Genomic DNA, 18042 nt, shown 5'->3' with positions numbered 1-18042 from the left:
CCTTATAAGAGGAAGGAAATTCAGTACAAATAATGGGTGTTCTACATCCTACCTTTTCAGCAAACAGAGAATCTAAGAATTCTTTTAGCAAATAGAGATTTTCAGGTAAATTGAGCATATAAATGTTTGCAGAACTGAAGACCGGTTGAAATTGCTTCTTTCTGGGGAGAAATTTAAATATTTTCACTGTTCTAGCTAAGGATGTTTAGACCTATGTAATGCATGTCCGTAGTAGAATGGTACTGTAATTATTTCATACTTCTTGACTGAGGAGTCTCTCCCAAGAATAATTGCTCTATCAATTCCCTTATGTTCAATAAAATGCAGGATAAAAAATTCATTTTTTCAGTAGGCAAAAATCAGAAAGTACATGAGACAAGACACTGATTTAAGTTTAACAGTTGTGAATTTGTACATGCATCTTCATGTCTCAAATGGCCTTTTAAATCACTTGTGTGTATCACCTGTACTAAAACTGAACACATCAGCATTACTGGAGGTGTGTCAGTTCCTATTGCAGCGTGGTTATTGAGAAAGTGAAGTTCAGCTCTGGTTTATGATCTGTTGGCCAATGTCTGACAAGTTCTTTGGATTATACTGCTTTATAACCAATGCCTGTCAATAAAAAAGGGGGGACAAAACAGATCTTCCTTGCTTCTCTTAAGACATTATATCATGGAGTACTAAGTGTAAAGTTTTTGGTGACTGTTTTAAAGCATGCACTGTAGTCATTTAGCCAGAACAATGTGGAAGCCTTTTGCACAGGAACTCCAAGAAATCTCAGAATTCCAGCAGCTAGAAGTGATGAACAGAATCCTGATCAGCTGGGAAGCAATCAGGCACAGCACTTGGAATCCATTACAGATGTCATTAGAGCAACGGAGTAATCATATCTTGGTATTTAACTGCTGATTAAAAGTAGTTTGTAGTCTGAATATTATTTTCAGAAGTTTTTCTTGATTACATAATCAAGAATAGGATATCTATTCCTGGTAACACTAATATTGTGGTACATAATCAAGAATTTTAAGCAATACCTTACAGTGCAACTGTGTCACTGAATATAATTTCTGTAGCCTCGATGCTTACACCAAGATACACCGTGACAATGAAGGGCTTACTTCTGAAGACATTTGTGTGCATTAAATATAATATAACTTACTGTGGCAAAAATGCTAATCTGCAAAACACAAAATATTGTTGATTGGATAATGTGTTTGTTTCACTGCATTTTTCTTAGCCCCTGGAAATTAATTTCTGAAAGTGTTTTATATCAAGTTGGAACTTTCTGTTTTGTTGTATGACAACTTCCCATATTGTTCCATTAACCAACACCCTCTGAGCCCAGCAGTCCAGCCAGTCCCTCACCCATCTTGTTCTGCACTCATCCAGACTGCAACATCCTGACTCCACAGCCAGGGTGGTTACAGGGAGGTGCCTCACAGTGACACCAGCCAGCGCTCCCAGTACTCTTGGATCCATCCTGGCAGGTCCCATGGGCTTCCTTGGGTTGAAACTTTTCAGGAGATACTTGTTCTGTCACCAGCACTTCCTCTGCTCCTTTAGCTCTGGGAGCATTTCAGTGAAGGCAGGCAGAGGAAGATCTGAGTGCCAGTCACTTGTCACTGCCTCCCTCAGCAGGGGGCCTGTATTGGCTTTATTATTTTATTGCTAAAGTAGTGGTAGAAGCTTTTGCTGCTGATCACACCTTTCACAGGTTTCAGCCCTCAGTGAGCTTTTCCTGACCAGCTCTGCATGACCAGGTACTTTTGCAATATTCTTCCTTTCAGGTCTGTCTTTGTTTCCAACTCCCTTTGACAGCCTTTTTTCATTGGTACTCAGGCATGAATTCCTCGTTTAGCCACATCATTCTCCTTACAGCCTGCATTTTTTCCCCACTTCCCTCAGTATCCAGAAGGACCATTCTTGTGTTAAGAGGAGTTTATCTTTGAAGACATGTCAGTGCTCTCAAACTCTTGCCTTTCAGAGCAGTCTCCTCCAGGATCCTGTACCAGTTCCCCTAATAAGCCAGCCTGCTGTGCTGAGGCCCCAGGTCAGCTCTCTGTCTTTGGTGGCTGCTACAGCCAAGGCTACCAGGGATTAACACATCCCCCAGCACTGATTGTGAGTGGCAGGACCAGGAGAGTGGGGCCTGGATGGCCCCTCTGTGTCAAGGGGTTCTCCCAGACTGTCTTCTGGACTGCTGTCAGCAGGTATCAGGGGGATTGGTCTCCCAGAAGAGCCAGGTCTGTAGCAAAAATCCCACTCTTGGTGGCTGAGATCTCCTCTGATCCACTGACTCAAGTTTAACAAGACTGGTGTCTGTTCCACAGAGTAGTGCCCTCCAAACTCTGAGGGCAAACTCCCCTGCCTTCTTTCTTGCCTTTCCTTCCTGTTCTAGTTTAACATGAAGCATTGTACTTCCTTCTTCATCCCATACTTCAGATGTAGCTTGCTGTCCAGGAAACACTGTCTGCATTTCACCACCTTTTGTTACAACAGCAGAGAATTGAGCTGTTTGCAGCCAAGGTCACCCAGAAACTCTGACTGTGAAACTGGGCATCTGGCAGCTGTTTTTATGTGGCCGAATTCCTTTGGAGGAAATGGTTTAAGTACATTTTATTAATGATGCTACTGCTGTCAGTAACTTGATAATTCTAGCCAGCAAAGTTATTTATGCAATGTATTTAGACCAGGTGTTTAATTATTTTTCATTAGTTGCTCTGCCTGCATGGGTAAAAGACAGCAAGTCTGCTGCAAACTGACTTAGCTCTGACTGTAATAAAATGTAGCTGTTTAGAGGCTAAATGAAATGAGACTTGTCTAATATAATGTGTATAATCAAAAAAAAAACCTGATAGAACTTGATTAAGCTTGATCTGTTAGCAATGTGATAATGGATCAGTGAGCCAGTAATGTTTATGCCTGCAGTTTTAGATTCATTTGTGTGTATATGTTAATTACAAAAAGTCAGAATCACTAGAATTGAGCACTTGAAATACACTGCTAGTACTTGTACTGATTCCTTTAGTTAAGTGAAGGCATAATCTCTAATATACACATTTCCTGCCCAGGTCATGCAGTGCTCTGTAATCTGACATCCACCCTTTCTGTCAGTTAAGTCCAAGTAGTGATATTTTTCTTTATTTTTTTCCCCTGCCTTTGTTTTATATTATTAAATTGTTTAATTAAGGGATTTCAAATGGTTATTTATAGCACAGTTCTGAAACATTTAATTTTGGTGAAGGAACCTTTAGATCTGCTGTAATGAGTGGAAACATCACCTGACAGGTCAGAGCCATAAGTATTGTGCTCTACTTCAGAATGCCTTTATTTTGCTGAGAGGAGGGCAGGAGGAGGATGCCCACATCACTCACATCTGCCATTTATGAGGTCATTTTTTTGAAGGATCCTCCTTCTTTTTTATATCCATTTCCAAAGAACAAGTCAATCTAGACAGCTGTGTAAGTGATGGCAGGAGACTAAGCCATTGTATTTGAAATACAGTGAATTCCAGTACAAGAATTCTGTTGTCTGCTCTTCTGCCATGCCTTGTCAATTAATTATGTTGATACTACTTCTTTTTAATTAATCTGCCTATACTTTCATTTCTCTCATTAGTCTCAGAAGCAATTTTCCATCTTGCTTTTTAGTTTGTGCACATCAGTATAAGCAGTTGTGCCTATTCATGCTTTCTTATTTATTCCTAAGATCTGGTGTTGTGGGACTTTTTTTTTTAATAGATTTTTATTCATTCTATAGCTGATAAAATATTTAAGTGGTCTTACTCATTTCAGAGACTTTCAGTCTGTTTTTTAAAACTTACCTTTCTTAACTCTCTCCAATTAGTTGTGCTGCATTCCCTCCCCTAAGGCCAAGGCTGTGGGGAGCGAGGGAGGGAGAGGGAGAAGGTGCAAGGAGCTGGTTTTGTGTTTGCTGGAGTTAGAACTACTCTGTGCCATCTTAGACCCCAGCAGTGGCCCTCAAATTGGTACACTTAACTGTGCTCTTTAACAAAACAAATGTAACAATGTTTCAGATTATTTGTTTACAGAGACTATTGCTGTGTAGATGCAGCTTCTCAACTAAATTTTGTCCAACTTTTTGGATAATTGGATATTTTTTGTTTAACTCACCAGTGTCAGCCAAAGCCTGGATTGTTCACCGTGGTAGGGTAACAACATGGAGTAGGTCAGAATATTGGTACCTTAAAGTATGATAAATCCTTCATGCTTTTATTAATGTATCTTTTGTAAATTGAACAAATTGAAACATCTGATTGTTTCAATCAGCTTTACAGAGCTGCAGTCATATTTAGTAATGTTTTCTTACTGCTCCTTGGTGTGCTTGCTCTCTGTGTCTCTTGCTCTCTCTATTGGGCCATACTTGGATGGTAAGATCTTCCAGGATTGTGTCTGTTCCATATTTTCACATTTTTACTGTGCCATCTGATGAATGTTTCAGGCTGTGAGCCCTGGTGTGTGTTGTTGCTGTGAACAGTTTAAACATGAGGTGACAGGACAGGCCCTGACAACAGACAAGCTGAAAACAGAGGTCCCCAAACTATAAGCAGCTCATTGATTGTCTGTTGCTGGCCATTAAGGCAAGGCTGGAAAAAGACTATTTTAAGCATAACAAGGGGAAAAAAAGCAGCCAGGTAGGGCAAGGCACCTGCTGCAGCTGGGAAAAGCAGTGCCCTTGAGCTGCATGCTGTGTGTGGTGGTGAAAAGGCACAGACTTACCCTACACAGGCTGGCATCCTGGAAAAAGCACATTCATGAATTTGGGAGAGAATTGTCACGGAATCTCTGTGAGATTGCAGGAGGTGCGAGTGCACTGCCTGCCTCAGTGTCCCTTGCTATTCCTCTCTCCTTTTCCCTGCTTTTTCTCTTCTTCAAGCATGGTGGGCCCCTGCCTTCCAGCTGGGGTGTGTGGCTGTCCTGCTGTGGCTTCCAGGGTGCCCAGCTCTGCTGGGACCTTCTCACATGCCAGGCAGCTCCCCATGGCTGCATTCCACGCTCTGTGTGTGTCTGTGCATCTCTGGGACTTGTTTTCCCCCACAAATTCGCACGTTTCACTAACGCTCTTAACTCCTCCATAAAGCCTCAGTAAGTCATATCAGCTCAATTCAGCTAATTACAATTTTGGGCAACAGTATGTGCTTTATGTGAAAAGCAAAACTGCTGGCTGCATGTCTCCTCAAAATTATATACCCTATTTTTTCTTCCATGCAGTGTTTCTTCGTACAATAAAACAGGCAATGATGTGCAGCGAGATTTTTAAAAGCAGGTGCCAAATACCAGGATTCTGAGTTCATATTTAGACAGCAATTAAGGGACAGGTTTTCAAATCAGCATGTCTCCATTTGACTCCTGCTTGACAATTTGATGATTAGAATACAAGATGAGATGGGCACACTGGCTTTTATACCATCAGTACCTCCTTATGAGCTCTGACACGTTCACAGTAGAGAGTGAAGTTATTTATGTTCAGAACAGACAAGCTGCAGAGCTGAGGAACATCAGAGCTGATGGTTCTGGTGACCAGACAGCGGTATGGCTTCATTTCTGTTTATAATCACTGTAACATTTGAAGGCATCCTCTCTCCTGGGATAATTGCTAACTGGATTATCTTGAGCCTCTTTTCCGTGCCCAAATTTGATGTGCAACTGTCATGGTCCAAAATCTTTGTCCCTTGTTTCTGGTAAATACTGAGTGCATTAATATAACTTCCTCCAAAGTGTAGTTTTTGTAGATACACTACAGGCTATGATTTAAGATTTAGTATCACTGCAAACACCTGCCTTAAAGGGTAACTAAAAAAAAACTCTTTAACTTGCTCAATTTTCGAAATCAGGGACAAAGCACACACTGTAGCAAATGTTCCTGGTCAAAGCAGTATCATTTAAAATCTATTGTGAATATTCTAAATTCTCTTGGGCTGGTCAAAAGGTCAGTGAATACTGTTGGTAGTTGGTACCTCACAGGAAGTCCCACTTGTCTTTTGGTTTGGGATTTACTAAGGCACACTTTAAGGAACGTTGAGGTACTTGTCGAGTTTCCCAGCTTTAATTTATTTGATAAAGTCCACAGTCATTTGCATGTGTATGTTCTTCCTTCTTAGGAAATCTTTCCCAGAGATTTAATGTGCAAACTTGCACATTTGCAGTTGCTGTGCAGCTGATTCAGCCCAGTGCCCTTTGCAGGAGTCAGACTGCTCTGCTCGTGTTCGAGACGTCAGAGACGAACCCGCTTGGTCACATCTCAGTGACTGAGTTGTTGGGAGGTTGGAGATTTGCTGCTGGTGGGTTTTGCACACAAGATGAGATCTGAATGTAATGCTGAAATCTGCATGCAAATGCTCAAGCTGCCATTTATACATTTGTGAACTGAATAAATTACAGAGAAATGTCAGGTCCAATTCAAGTTCTTAATGTTATATACAGTGAATTAGTAAGACATTCTACAAAGGCAAAAAAATGCCTGATAATGCTTAATATCTTTCTCAAAAGGTGATTTTACCACAGTAAATCTGGCTGTGAACTGTTTTTATTATTTCTTTTAAACTACCATTAAATAACCCATTTTGCTAAAACAAAGGAACATAAAATTAAAAAAAAAAGCTTGCCAGATAAAATCAAGCTGCTCTGCTAGTCTTTAAGGGAGACATGTATATAAGGAGGTATTTTATAAAGATTTAATTTTAGCTAAAAGTACAACAGTTCTTTAAAAAAAATCCCTTTCTCTTCTAGAAGGCAAGAGCATGAATGCTGATGTTTGATTTGTCTGTGTAACAGGCATGAACGGGTTAAAAAATGGTGTCTCAAATATGGTTCCAGCTTTAAAAATAACTGTAAGCATGTCACCTTTACTGTATTTGCTTTCTTTGCCATTTGAACTGGCTGCTTGCTTTACTAACAAAAGCAAGTTTGTGTAGTTTTTTGAACTCCCATCAGTGTGACCCAGCTGGGGAGGAGGCAGCTGTATTCCACTGTCACTTGCAGTTTCAGCAAAATTGTCAGCTAAATCCCAATTCCTGAATCTTTGTCAGTGGAGATTTGTAATAGAGCATGAAGGAGAAAGGACACAGATTGACTTTTTAAGTGCAAGGTAGAAGCAGAGGCTTTGAAATGTTTATACTGAATCAGGCTGTAGGTAAAAGTTTTATTTGTTTGAATGCAAGATAAAATTTTTATTAATATGTCACTGCCTGATCAATAGGGCAGTGTTTAGGTCTGACCTAATTTCCTGACAGTAAGGTAGCTTAATCTAAATAAACTCACTGCATCCATTTCTTTTGCTGTTGTAACATAACTTTGATATGCTTGGTAGGATGGAGTCCAAACCAGAATGATTCTCGGGTATTTTCTTCTTCAGACTCTTATGCCAATATTAATTAATAATGTCTAAGAATTTGGATAAATAACACAGTATTTGTTAAACATCTAATAATAACTGTTTCAAGGAATGTCACACTGGTTGCATAAATAAACATTTTATAGTAATTATCTGATTCTAGTAAAACCTAATGGAGCATTCAAAGCCTCCAAACAGCTCACTGTGAAATTAAATTTGCTCTCATCAGCCCAAGAGTAGGGAAGCATGAGGGATCCTCCATGCATGTTCAACAATCTCATACCATTGGGCTGTCACATCCAAATATCTAATCTTCAGCAAGTATGTATTTATTTGTATTTTAGACCACAGTGCCTAGTCTAGTCCACAGTTGAAATAAGAAATCCTACTGACAGTAACTCTCTAGATATTAAAATCTTTCAGATATAATTTGTTACACTGTTTTCCCAAACACTACATTTTATGATACAGCTAATAAAATCAATACTGAAAATCTAGTACAAGCAGTAGATCTTTGTATTAAGTTCGTTGTTATTAAGTTTATTGTTGTGCTCCTGTAGCACTGGGACATTTTTTCCTGTTTGTGATGATTTCATCAGAAGCACAGACCCAAAGGCAGTGATGGCCTGTGCTTGCTGTGACAGCTCTGCATTGCTGGGAGATGAGTGAGGATAAGAGCAGAGTTGAGCTTAAGGAAGGATAATACTTATTTTCACAGCAGAACATGGAGCAGTAAATGCCATGAATTAGGTTGTTAAGTGGGCACCTGTGTGGCTGGGACTGAGAAAAATGTCAGCATTTGCAGTCATTATATTTAATGTCCTGCACTGGAACAAGGAGCAGTTGATCCCCTAATAGGCTCCCTTGTTCACTTTGGGGTTTTGTCATTGCTTTAATGTAATAATTGTTAATTATTAGCTTAAACTAGAGTTAAATTTTCTTCTTGTTTCAGTGTCCAAAGTTATATAATAAATGTAATTTGTGTTTTCATGTAGGGAAATTTTTTAGTGTGATCACTTTTTGTGTCTCTGAACAGATTATTACTTGTTTTGAATGTACTGAAAAAATCAGTTGCTTACAGCTGTAGACAAATGAGTATTCCAGCCTCTGCTTTTCAGTGGAACTAATGAGATGAGGTCCTTTATAAGTTAGACTGAGTAGTTGGTTTGTTCAGTAGTGAATATAGCCATATTTACATTATTTTTTAACTGCATAATTTTTTGTTCATCCTAAAATTGTCTTCAGGCTATTTGAAGATTAGAAATATATGTCTAAAGAAGAGAGAGGAGACATTTTAGCTATTACAGCACAGACTAAACCAAAAAACCTATTTCAGAACATGACCATAATGGGTTTATTAAAATTGATCAGCTTATTCTTGCATGTAATAATTTGGAATGACGCAGTGGATTGCAGGAGTTCATTAAAGCAGACACCAGAGGGGAGGCTTTTAAGTTTAAAACAAGAAACAGTGAAGAGAACAGACTAAGGAGTAAGACTGAACTGGGTGGCCAGAGAGGTCTTTTCTGTCTGTGCTTGTGCCTGTCTTCTATCACAATTTTATAGCATCCTAGAAAAAATGAACGTGAAGTGAATTGAAGACCACATTGTTCTAACTGTGCATGGACCATCAGGGAATCACTGCTTTTATGGGATGATAAAAAGTAAACAAATGAGAAGAGGGTAAGTCAGGAGGAGCACTGTTGAGATGGGGAAGGGCTGGAGGGAAGGCAGCACAGCGAGGAACAGCAGCTGAGCTTTGGGGTGGGAAAGCTCTGAAGGGATTTGCAAAGATCAGAAGAAACTGTATTATTATTTGAGATGTGACAAGATTAGAGCTTAGTTAAATTTATATTTATGTCAGTGCATAAAAATCAGGTGCAATAAAGATGCAATTGCAGAAGGAGCCTGGAAGGTACAGCGTGGTGCTGATGATACCATGGGGTTTGTCCTGTGTTGGCTCCAAGTGACAGGCACAGCAGTGGGGCTGTCACTGGGTAGGGGTCAGCTGAGGGGGGTGATGTAGGATCCTAATTGTACAGGTAACCTAACAGCTACAAGTATCCAAAACAGCAGCAGAGGTGAAAGGCAGTGCTGTTGTGACAGGAGGAGACTTTCCCACAGAGATGGGGTTAGCAGTTAAATTCCCTCCAGTGAAGGTACTTACAGAAAGAGCTGTGAATATAACCTTGGACTCCCCTCCTCCCTGGAAATTTAGGGAATAGTGCTAGGGAAGGTCTTCCAAATGGCATGCAAAAGGAGTAGGGCAACTGCAGACAGTGATGAAAACACACCAAAAAAAGGACAAATACCCAAAGAAGAGGGAAGTGCTCAGAACAATTAGACTTTTTGATTAAAGCAAAGAGACCCACAAAGGCCCAGAAGGCCCAGAAAAATACCCAAATCCTTCTGTGGGTTGTTTATAACAGTCATGTGATTGCTTTGAACAAGAGTTACTTGTCTTTGATGATGTCAGAGTAATTCTCCTGATATCATCATAAATTACAGAAGGAACAGGCCCAGTGTTTTCATAAATTCTGGTTTCTTTGGTGGTGTTTTGACACTTTCTATTTCGCTTTTATCAAATTTAGGTACTATTTCTATCTGATATTTTGTATAGTATTTTCATCTGCAATTTAGCTCTTTCTTCCTTGTTCTTTGCTAATCAGTCTCTTGGGTTAAACATTTTCATATCAGAGGTTTTGGGGAGTGTTGCTCACATAAAAGTTAATTTTCTTTTTTTCTTTTTCAAACGGAAAATTTTGTACTTTTCATTAAAAATTATGTGTTCCCTTCAAGTTTGGGACACTTTTAAGATACATTAAAATTCTGAGTAATTTAGAAATCCAGGAAGTGATTGTGCTATATTTTTACATGTCGTTAAGTTGGCTGAAGATGTCTTGGGTTGTTTCATCCTAAAGGCTTCTCCTACCTTGGGGGGAGGACTTAGACTTCTCCTCACATCAACACAGAAGTTGGGGTACCAACTCATCATACCATTATAACTTCTCCCTTTCCCTCATCTGATCCATATCAGTAGAAAAACTGGTGCTACTGTGAACTTATTGGTAATTTTTCATCTGGAATACTTCTGGAGGAAAAGTTACAATGTTAGTGGAGGTCACTGTAAGGGAAGAGTTGCCTCATACAAAACTTGCAGTCAGCATGCCATGCAGAGATACAGTTCAGGGGTAAACAGTGCTTTTAAGTTGTTTTTAAGAGCTAGAACCTTACAAAAACCAAACCCACTTTCTTATAGAGGTGCAGTATACTGTGGAATACTTTAGTAAACTGGAACTAAGAATTAGTAGCTAAAGGATTATTTCTTTGGCAGAATGATCGGTGAATTCTCCTTCTGCTGACTGAAACCAAATTCAGTAAAGTACTTGCTTGAAATCTGCTCTTTCAGCATGTGAAGGTTGGTTGTCTTGACTCCTTTAAGCAATGCAGAAGGAACACTGGAAGTGTTTAGGCAGACAGTGATACACAACAGAGAGATGTTCTGCAAGAGACACTGACATTGCACCTTTCTGCTCCTGTTCACATCCCTCAGCTTTCAGACATGATAGACTGGGAAGCTGTGGAAAATTGTGCACAGCTGCACTAGCAACAGTTCTCACTTTCATGTTTTTATAAAAGCCAAACTGCCCTTTATGGGCTATTAATTTGCAAATTCATTTATCTCAGGGCAAGGCTTTATTTACACAGCCTGACATAAAGACAGAAAATTGTAGCCTGGGATTTAAAAATGTCACTGCACATGATGCCAGGATAAACAGCACAGAAATTTATTTCAGTTGCATCTACCCTGTCGCTTCCCAAACTGTTTTTTTACATTGCCTCTCAGCACTGTATTATTTCCCTATTCACCTACAACAAACCTCCATCTAAGCTAAAATAATGCATGTCATCAAATAGAAATGTTCTTCATAATAATTGGAATAATTAACTGTTACAGCCAGCTCTGTGCCTGGTAGAGATTAAAGGGATATTTTTTATGCTGTGGCAGTGACCACTGTAGTTTTTTGATGGCTTCCTCCTTTTACCACTTTGATTACCTTCTCTATCTATTACAAATTCAGAGGGAGGTACCCTCAGGAGGGCTCTTGTGGCACAAATAGTCTGCTGTGCAACAGTGCAGCCCAAGGTTAGTGGCAGTCCAGCCCTTTCTCTCCACCACTACACCAAGGGGTGCTGAGACATCACTCCACCTTTTCCCACCTTTCTCTCCCTGGGTTTCTCTTCTTTTGAAGTTGTTTTGACCTTCTACCAAGAAGAGGTCAAGCCAAGATACAGTTGTTCCAAAACAATCTTTGCTTAGTATGATTTCCTGGGCTCTTGGGCAGAGACCTTGTTTTCCGTTTCAAGCAATCTGTTTTCTGCAATAAAACACTGAATATGTTTCTCTGTTGCTATAGAAATAATATTGCATTAAATGAGAGAATCAGTGCCCTGCTGTCGAGAAATCTAATCTAAGTGTTAGTCTCTAGAGCTTGAATTTCACCGCTGGGAAGAGGTATACATAATTCTGCAAATTATTTCTGTAACTTATGCATAAATGTCTTTATACTCTGCAACTGTTAGCTAAATTTCCCAAAGTGATAGCAGGGAGTTTAACATGGTGTAATGTGTTTACACAGATCTACAGAGCCTCCCCCCCTCGCGTTTCCCCGCCCTCCTTCCCCAAACATTTCCACATTTAGAGCTCGAAATTTCCAACTCTTTGCATAGGAAAGTGGCAGGAAAAGCAGCACTCTCAGCCAGGTTCCCTACCCCAGGGACAGCAGCGTGCCAGGTCTGTTGGAATTCCTGGTGGTTATTTTGTAAAGTGCAGCTTCTCCAGGTAACATGAGGTGTCATTTGCCCTGGTTTTTCTGGGATTAATTTAGGATTAACCTAAACTGACCACAGTCCTGCTACATTAATATATCCCAAAAAGTGATCTGCTTTCCTAGACCATTTTTCTAGGAAGTCCACTACTTTCTAGACTCCCCAGGTATCATATGCCTGTATTTCTCAAGTTACTCAAAGACTTCCCTACAGTAACTTTCTACCCCATGCAGCAGTTAAACACAAGAGAGTTGTGGATTTTGACTTTATGGACCTCATATCCAATCTCACATCTGTCTTTACATGTAACCATAATTTATCTTTAATATGTTTTTTTCCCAGCGTTTTTCTAAAGCTGTAGAATTCTAGTAACAGCAATCAGATGATACTTTAACCTGTATCTGTAGGATCTGTGGAAGACTCAAAATACTTGTTGGTAATAGTTACTAAGGCTCAGTGTTTGTCAACATAAGTATTTTGAAGAAAAGATGAAAAAAGCTTTTATCTCACAGTACAGGAACCCCTTTATACATTTCTGTGTATAATATATATGTGTAGTCACAAAAATAGAACAGAATTTAAAAGTACCTGATGATTGATTTGCAGAGACCTGTGTCCAAGTGTGTGTTAGAAACCTGAGTTCAGAGTTCTTGTAAAAATCCTGGTACAGCTTCTTGGTTAAAAAATGCAGTTATTATTTGTGAAATGGGCCTGTGCTAGATACATGTTATGTACTGCAGGACAAAATATAATTTATATGTTTGTTTAATTCACAAATAATAAATGTCTCAATGGCATCTAATTAAAGATTAGTCTTTAGAAAACCTAACAAAACATCTGTCGTCATTAGAATAAAATAGCTGGGTTTTTTTCAAAAAATCCTTTTTAAATTTTTTTCAGTGATTGTAAATTTATCTGGCAAAAAGATAAATCTTCCTAGACAGGGACAAATTTCTGACAACCAGAAGAGTAACTGTATGGTTTGCATATTAATCTAAAGGCAGAGATGCAGGAAAAACTAACAAAGTACACAAGTGCCTTTCTTTGAAATTAATGGCATGCTTATTATTAAAAGAGACTCATCATGTGAATAAGTCACCACAAGACACTAATTATATTTTTGCTGTTAAAGTAGTTTTTGTAAGGAGAAAAAAAAAAAGAAAAAAATAACAAACCCAACAACCTTTTATTCCTTTGCACAGCCATAAATATAACCCAAAAGTTGACCTGGTTTTTACCCTTGTGCTGTTACACTATCCAAAATTGCTGTATTTTTTCACCACATCATCAGTATAGAGATGAAAAAAATCATCCTGCTGAAGCTCTTGGTGTCAAACCGTGACTGTGGCATCACCCCTGCTGTGCTGGGTGTTGGTTCCTGTCCAGGGCCTGCCTTCAGGCAAGCTCCTGCAAATGGCTGAGGACTTGAGCAGGGGGGAAAGGGCTGAGTGGATACACAACATTAAAGTGAAAATGCATTCATGATCACATCTAATAGAGCATATTTTCTTACTATGCATAGTTCCATAAACAAAAGCCAACAGTGAGGGTGGGAGAAGATAACAGGAATACTCAAATGTTTCGTGGTTGTTTTTTTCTTTAGGAACCCTATGGAGAAAAAACCAAGTGCAAGATTTAAAGAATGTTCTGAAGAACACTGACCAGGACATACCACTGGTGTTTGTCAGTGGGAATCACGATGTTGGGAATTCTCCAACAAGAGAAACAATAGATGATTACTGCAAGAACTGGGGAGACGACTATTTCAGCTTTTGGGTTGGAGGTGTTTTCTTTCTTGTGCTGAATTCTCAGTTATTCTTTGATTCTTCCCAATGCCCTGAGTTGAAGCAAGCCCAGGATGTGTGGCTGGATGAGCAGCTGGCTGTTGCTGCAAAGCAGAAATGCAAGCACATAATTGTGTTTCAGCACATCCCTCTGTTTCTGAGTACACCCGATGAAGACCACGGTTATTTCAACTTGGAGAAATCAGTTCGTGAAGAGATAATGGAAAAGTTTCATAAAGCAGGTATTTTCTCAAACTTTCCTATTCTTAAATTTTTTTTTCAAATTGTTAATGGCTCAGCTGCCAGACAAAATGCATTTAACTTAAATAGTCCTGTTTTCAAGGAATGTTAGATACTGCTTGTGAGCCTCAGATCAAAATTATTAACTGAATCTGGTCACCTGAAAAAAGAACCAAACAAAATTTAAAACTTGTGAGTGATAAGTAAAAAACTAAGCATGAAAAATTCTTTAACAAGGGTTCCGTTTTGCAGTTATAAGGCAACCTGAGTTTTTCCTGCCTGCAGAGTGGAAGATCAGGTATTACTGTAGGAGAAAAATACAGAATATGTGTTTTACATAAAACATGGAAACAGAATTCAGAATTACCTTGGAGGTTGCTTTCTCCCACACTGAGCCAATTTTAAACCAAGAGTGTAATGCACTCCAGATATATTCAGTGTTAAAACAAGTCTTGCTCTGCTAAAATCAATCCTTTGCATATCCATTGCTAATAGGGGCCATCTCTGGGATGAAGGGCAGGTGGAACATGTGCTAAACAAGTACATTGTGCCAAATCCCTGAGCTTTGTCTGGTGCCACTTGAATGCCATGGAGACAGACACAGTACCCAGCTACTCCTCCACCCTGTTCCCATTGTTTTCACTTAATTGCCTTCATGTTCCTGGAGTGTGCTAGTCCCTCAAAATTTCCTGCCATCACTGCATCAGTGTCATTTTCTCTGTATCTATAAGAGAGCACATTATTTGGATTACTGAACAATGCACATTTTTTATGATATTGTTCCTAATTTACCATATAATTGTTAAGCCTGGACTCATCCAAACTCAGCCTGATTTCCAAGCTCTGAATCTCCTGCTGTTTCCAATCAGCAGGGCCAAAATTCACAGCTATCTGAGGGCTCTCCAGGGCACTGATATATTTGCAGATTCAAGATTTACAAGTAGTTTTTTTCCCCATGAGGAGACATACTGAGAATACCTCATAATATCTTTTTTAATTTTTGTGCCAGTGTTAATACAGTGGAAGTATTGCTGTTGGAAGGTCGGGCAGTTCTGTGACTGCCTGTATACTGTGAACTGAATCACATCCTAGTTCAGGGGCTGTATCCCAGGAAATCAGCATTAATGTGGAAACCAAGGCAGTTCTGTTCTTCCTGTCATCCAGATGTTTTTCTAACATTTGGCAACACTCAGTACTGGGAATATAATTGATGAAGAGGTAAAAGAAGTTGTGCAAAACTGTCATTGTAACATTGTTGTTACATTATCGTGTTTCCCAGAAGGATCTTTCAGACTGATTCTCCAAACCTGTGTACAGAGGCTTAACCAAAAGTTGGTTAGGCCTCAAATGATGGGGGAAAGCCAAAAGGAGAAGCCAGCAACTCTATGGAAGAAATTCCCAAACTCCTTTGTGTGGCACCTTTCTGTTCCTCCTGTCATTTCCCATTGTGTCCCTCATTCCCCTCTCTAATCCAGCTCGTTTTTTGGTTCCCTAATGAATATGTTTAAACACTTTTGCTTGCTCTTTTGTCCAGTGAGTCAGTAGGTGATATTCACAATCCAGTAATCAAACAGTTTGCTAATGAAATGAATACAGAGAACAGGCAGCTCAGTGGGACTCAGACTGCTGAGAAAAATGAGCTGAATCAAAAGTTGGCTCAGAGTTTCCTTAGTAACAGGTGGGCTTTCATTATTCAGTTGAAGAACAGCCTTTGTGAGACCACAGGGTGGTATCAGTGGATTGCCCAGAGGAGTTGGCATGCTGGGACAGGTGCACAGATGTGCAAGGACACACCTGCTCTCTGAACCTCTGCCACAGAACAATCCATTTCAGCATATCATTGGCCATAAAATTGGTTTTCCCACAGTTCACTTCATATGTTCTTGGAGGATTAAAACACAGAATATTGCTAATGAAATCCCAGGCTACTTTGCTTGGTTTTGTTGTTTTAATTATGATTTTCAGTGTAAGAAGGTTAACCCCTTATAGCAGTTATTTTAGAAATTTGGTAAACTGTTTATTCTGGAAAAACAAAGTCAATCTGCCTTTTTATGAGTCCACCAGACTGCCACTATTCATCTTCCCCCAACCTGTCACCAGTCCTTCCTTCCTTCTGCTTTGTTGCTGTTGCTGTTTCAGTATTTCTAAGGACTCCAAAGGTTTGTTATGTAATTACATAAAATTCCAGTTTTAGGGGTTGCTGTGTTTGGCAGTGCAAGTTATTAGATGGGCATCATGTTTCAATGTTGATAACCCAGGATCAGAGCTGGACCTATCCCAGTTTTCACATTTGTACTTTTTCTGGAAGTGTCAAACACAGAGCCATCACTCACTGGGTCAGAGAGAGACAGGAAAGGAAGGGCAGTGTAGAAATTCAGGTCTTTCTGTGAACAAAGAAATTTATATGAATATATGTAGGAAATAATCACATACTTACAGAATGGTGATATTGCACAGGTGCTTTAAAGTGAGTATGCAACTTCAGGAAATTCTGATATGAAATTCAAAGCCCATATCATCTGTAGTTATTCTCTTCTAATCTCTTACAGATTACATAATGGTTTTGGTTTAAGTATCTGCTCATTACAAGCAGAGATAAAAGACTAGCTGTAGAGGCTACATCTGGTACAAAGTACTGAATTACATTTCTCACATTAGAAGTGTCCTTAACAGTTGGGCTAATTAAAGATAAAATCATGTCCTTATGATAAATATTTATAAATTGAAAATCTGGCACTTGTAAATATGCATTACTACTATGCAAAGTTAAGCCATACTTGTAAGCTGCATGTCTAAGAAATCCTAGTAGCACAATTTTTCTGTAAATGCATTGTACCAGGGACTGTCCTTGAAAATGTCTTTTCGGTCACTGTGAAAACCAACTCAGTTGAAGGCAGAGTTTATCATTTAAGTGAAGATACGTTTGTGAAAGTCTATTTGTATAACTTCTGCAAGTTTAGCCTGAGTTGTCAAAGCTCTTTCTTCTCCACATGCAGAAGGTAAGTGCAGAAAAAACCTGTGTGCAGGAACTGTGAAAGAGCTGACCTGACGTTCTGAGCTGTAAGATCTGCTGGAGTCACTCGCCTGCTGCATGAAATGCATATTCAGCTCTCAAGGACTTTACAGTGCTGATAGAAATAGGTTTCCTCAGAGCATTGTAGGGAAAATAAAGAAGTGGTAGTAGTCTAGCCACATGTCTGGTGGTCTGCATGTCGTGTGTCTTTGATAAACATTTTAGCTTTCAAATTAAGCAGTTTATGTAATAGAAGACCTGCTTGTTCTTACATATCTCATTCCAGTAAAATCTTCTTAGGATGTTAAAGATTTTTTTCTATGACCTGAAAAGGATGGGTATTTTTGGTGAGCTGTAGACAATCTTTTAAAGACTTTTTGTCCTGAGAACCATCACTGACATGCTGAACATTACTTACATTACTTAATACAATATAGTAATAGATGTTCTTAATGGCCCAAATGAACTAGAACATTTAAGCAAATGTCTGAACTTGTTTAAGAGCTCTGTTGAATAAAACCTAAATTAATAGCTGGTTTTTCACCAACAAAGTTGGAAAAAGACTTTTTGTTTCAAAGTTAGATGAAGAGTATAGGTGGTCTGTCTAGCTGAGAGATTTTGCATCCAGAATAGAATCACTAGACAATAGGTAGAAAATACAGAAGGAAATTCCCTGCAGTCTTCAACTTCTCTTAATTAAAAGTTTTATAGTCATCCAAATGTCTTCAAAGCAATTTTTCAGATGTGGTTAAAAATACTTAATATGTCCATAGGGGCAAAAATAACAACCTAACTTTATTAAATGGCATGTTTTTTTAT

General features: G+C 39.1%; 1 protein-coding gene across 3 annotated transcripts in view; it reads left to right on the top strand.

Moving 5' to 3' along the window:
- Positions 1-18042, top strand: part of CPPED1 (calcineurin like phosphoesterase domain containing 1) — a 40147-nt gene that overhangs the window by 10742 nt on the left and 11363 nt on the right. For all 3 annotated transcript variants that reach the window (XM_018067439.2, XM_018067436.1, XM_018067438.1), the window contains exon 3: positions 13790-14212. In XM_018067439.2, coding sequence (XP_017922928.1) covers positions 13790-14212 — 423 coding nt within the window. The remainder of the gene's footprint in view (positions 1-13789; positions 14213-18042) is intronic.

The sequence above is a fragment of the Manacus vitellinus genome, unplaced genomic scaffold (assembly GCF_001715985.3).
Source record: "Manacus vitellinus isolate BGI_N305 unplaced genomic scaffold, ASM171598v3 scaffold_12_pilon, whole genome shotgun sequence".
Taxonomy (NCBI): domain Eukaryota; kingdom Metazoa; phylum Chordata; class Aves; order Passeriformes; family Pipridae; genus Manacus; species Manacus vitellinus.
The sequence above is the reverse complement of the archived record's forward strand: the minus strand, read 5'-3'. Positions and strand labels throughout refer to the sequence as shown.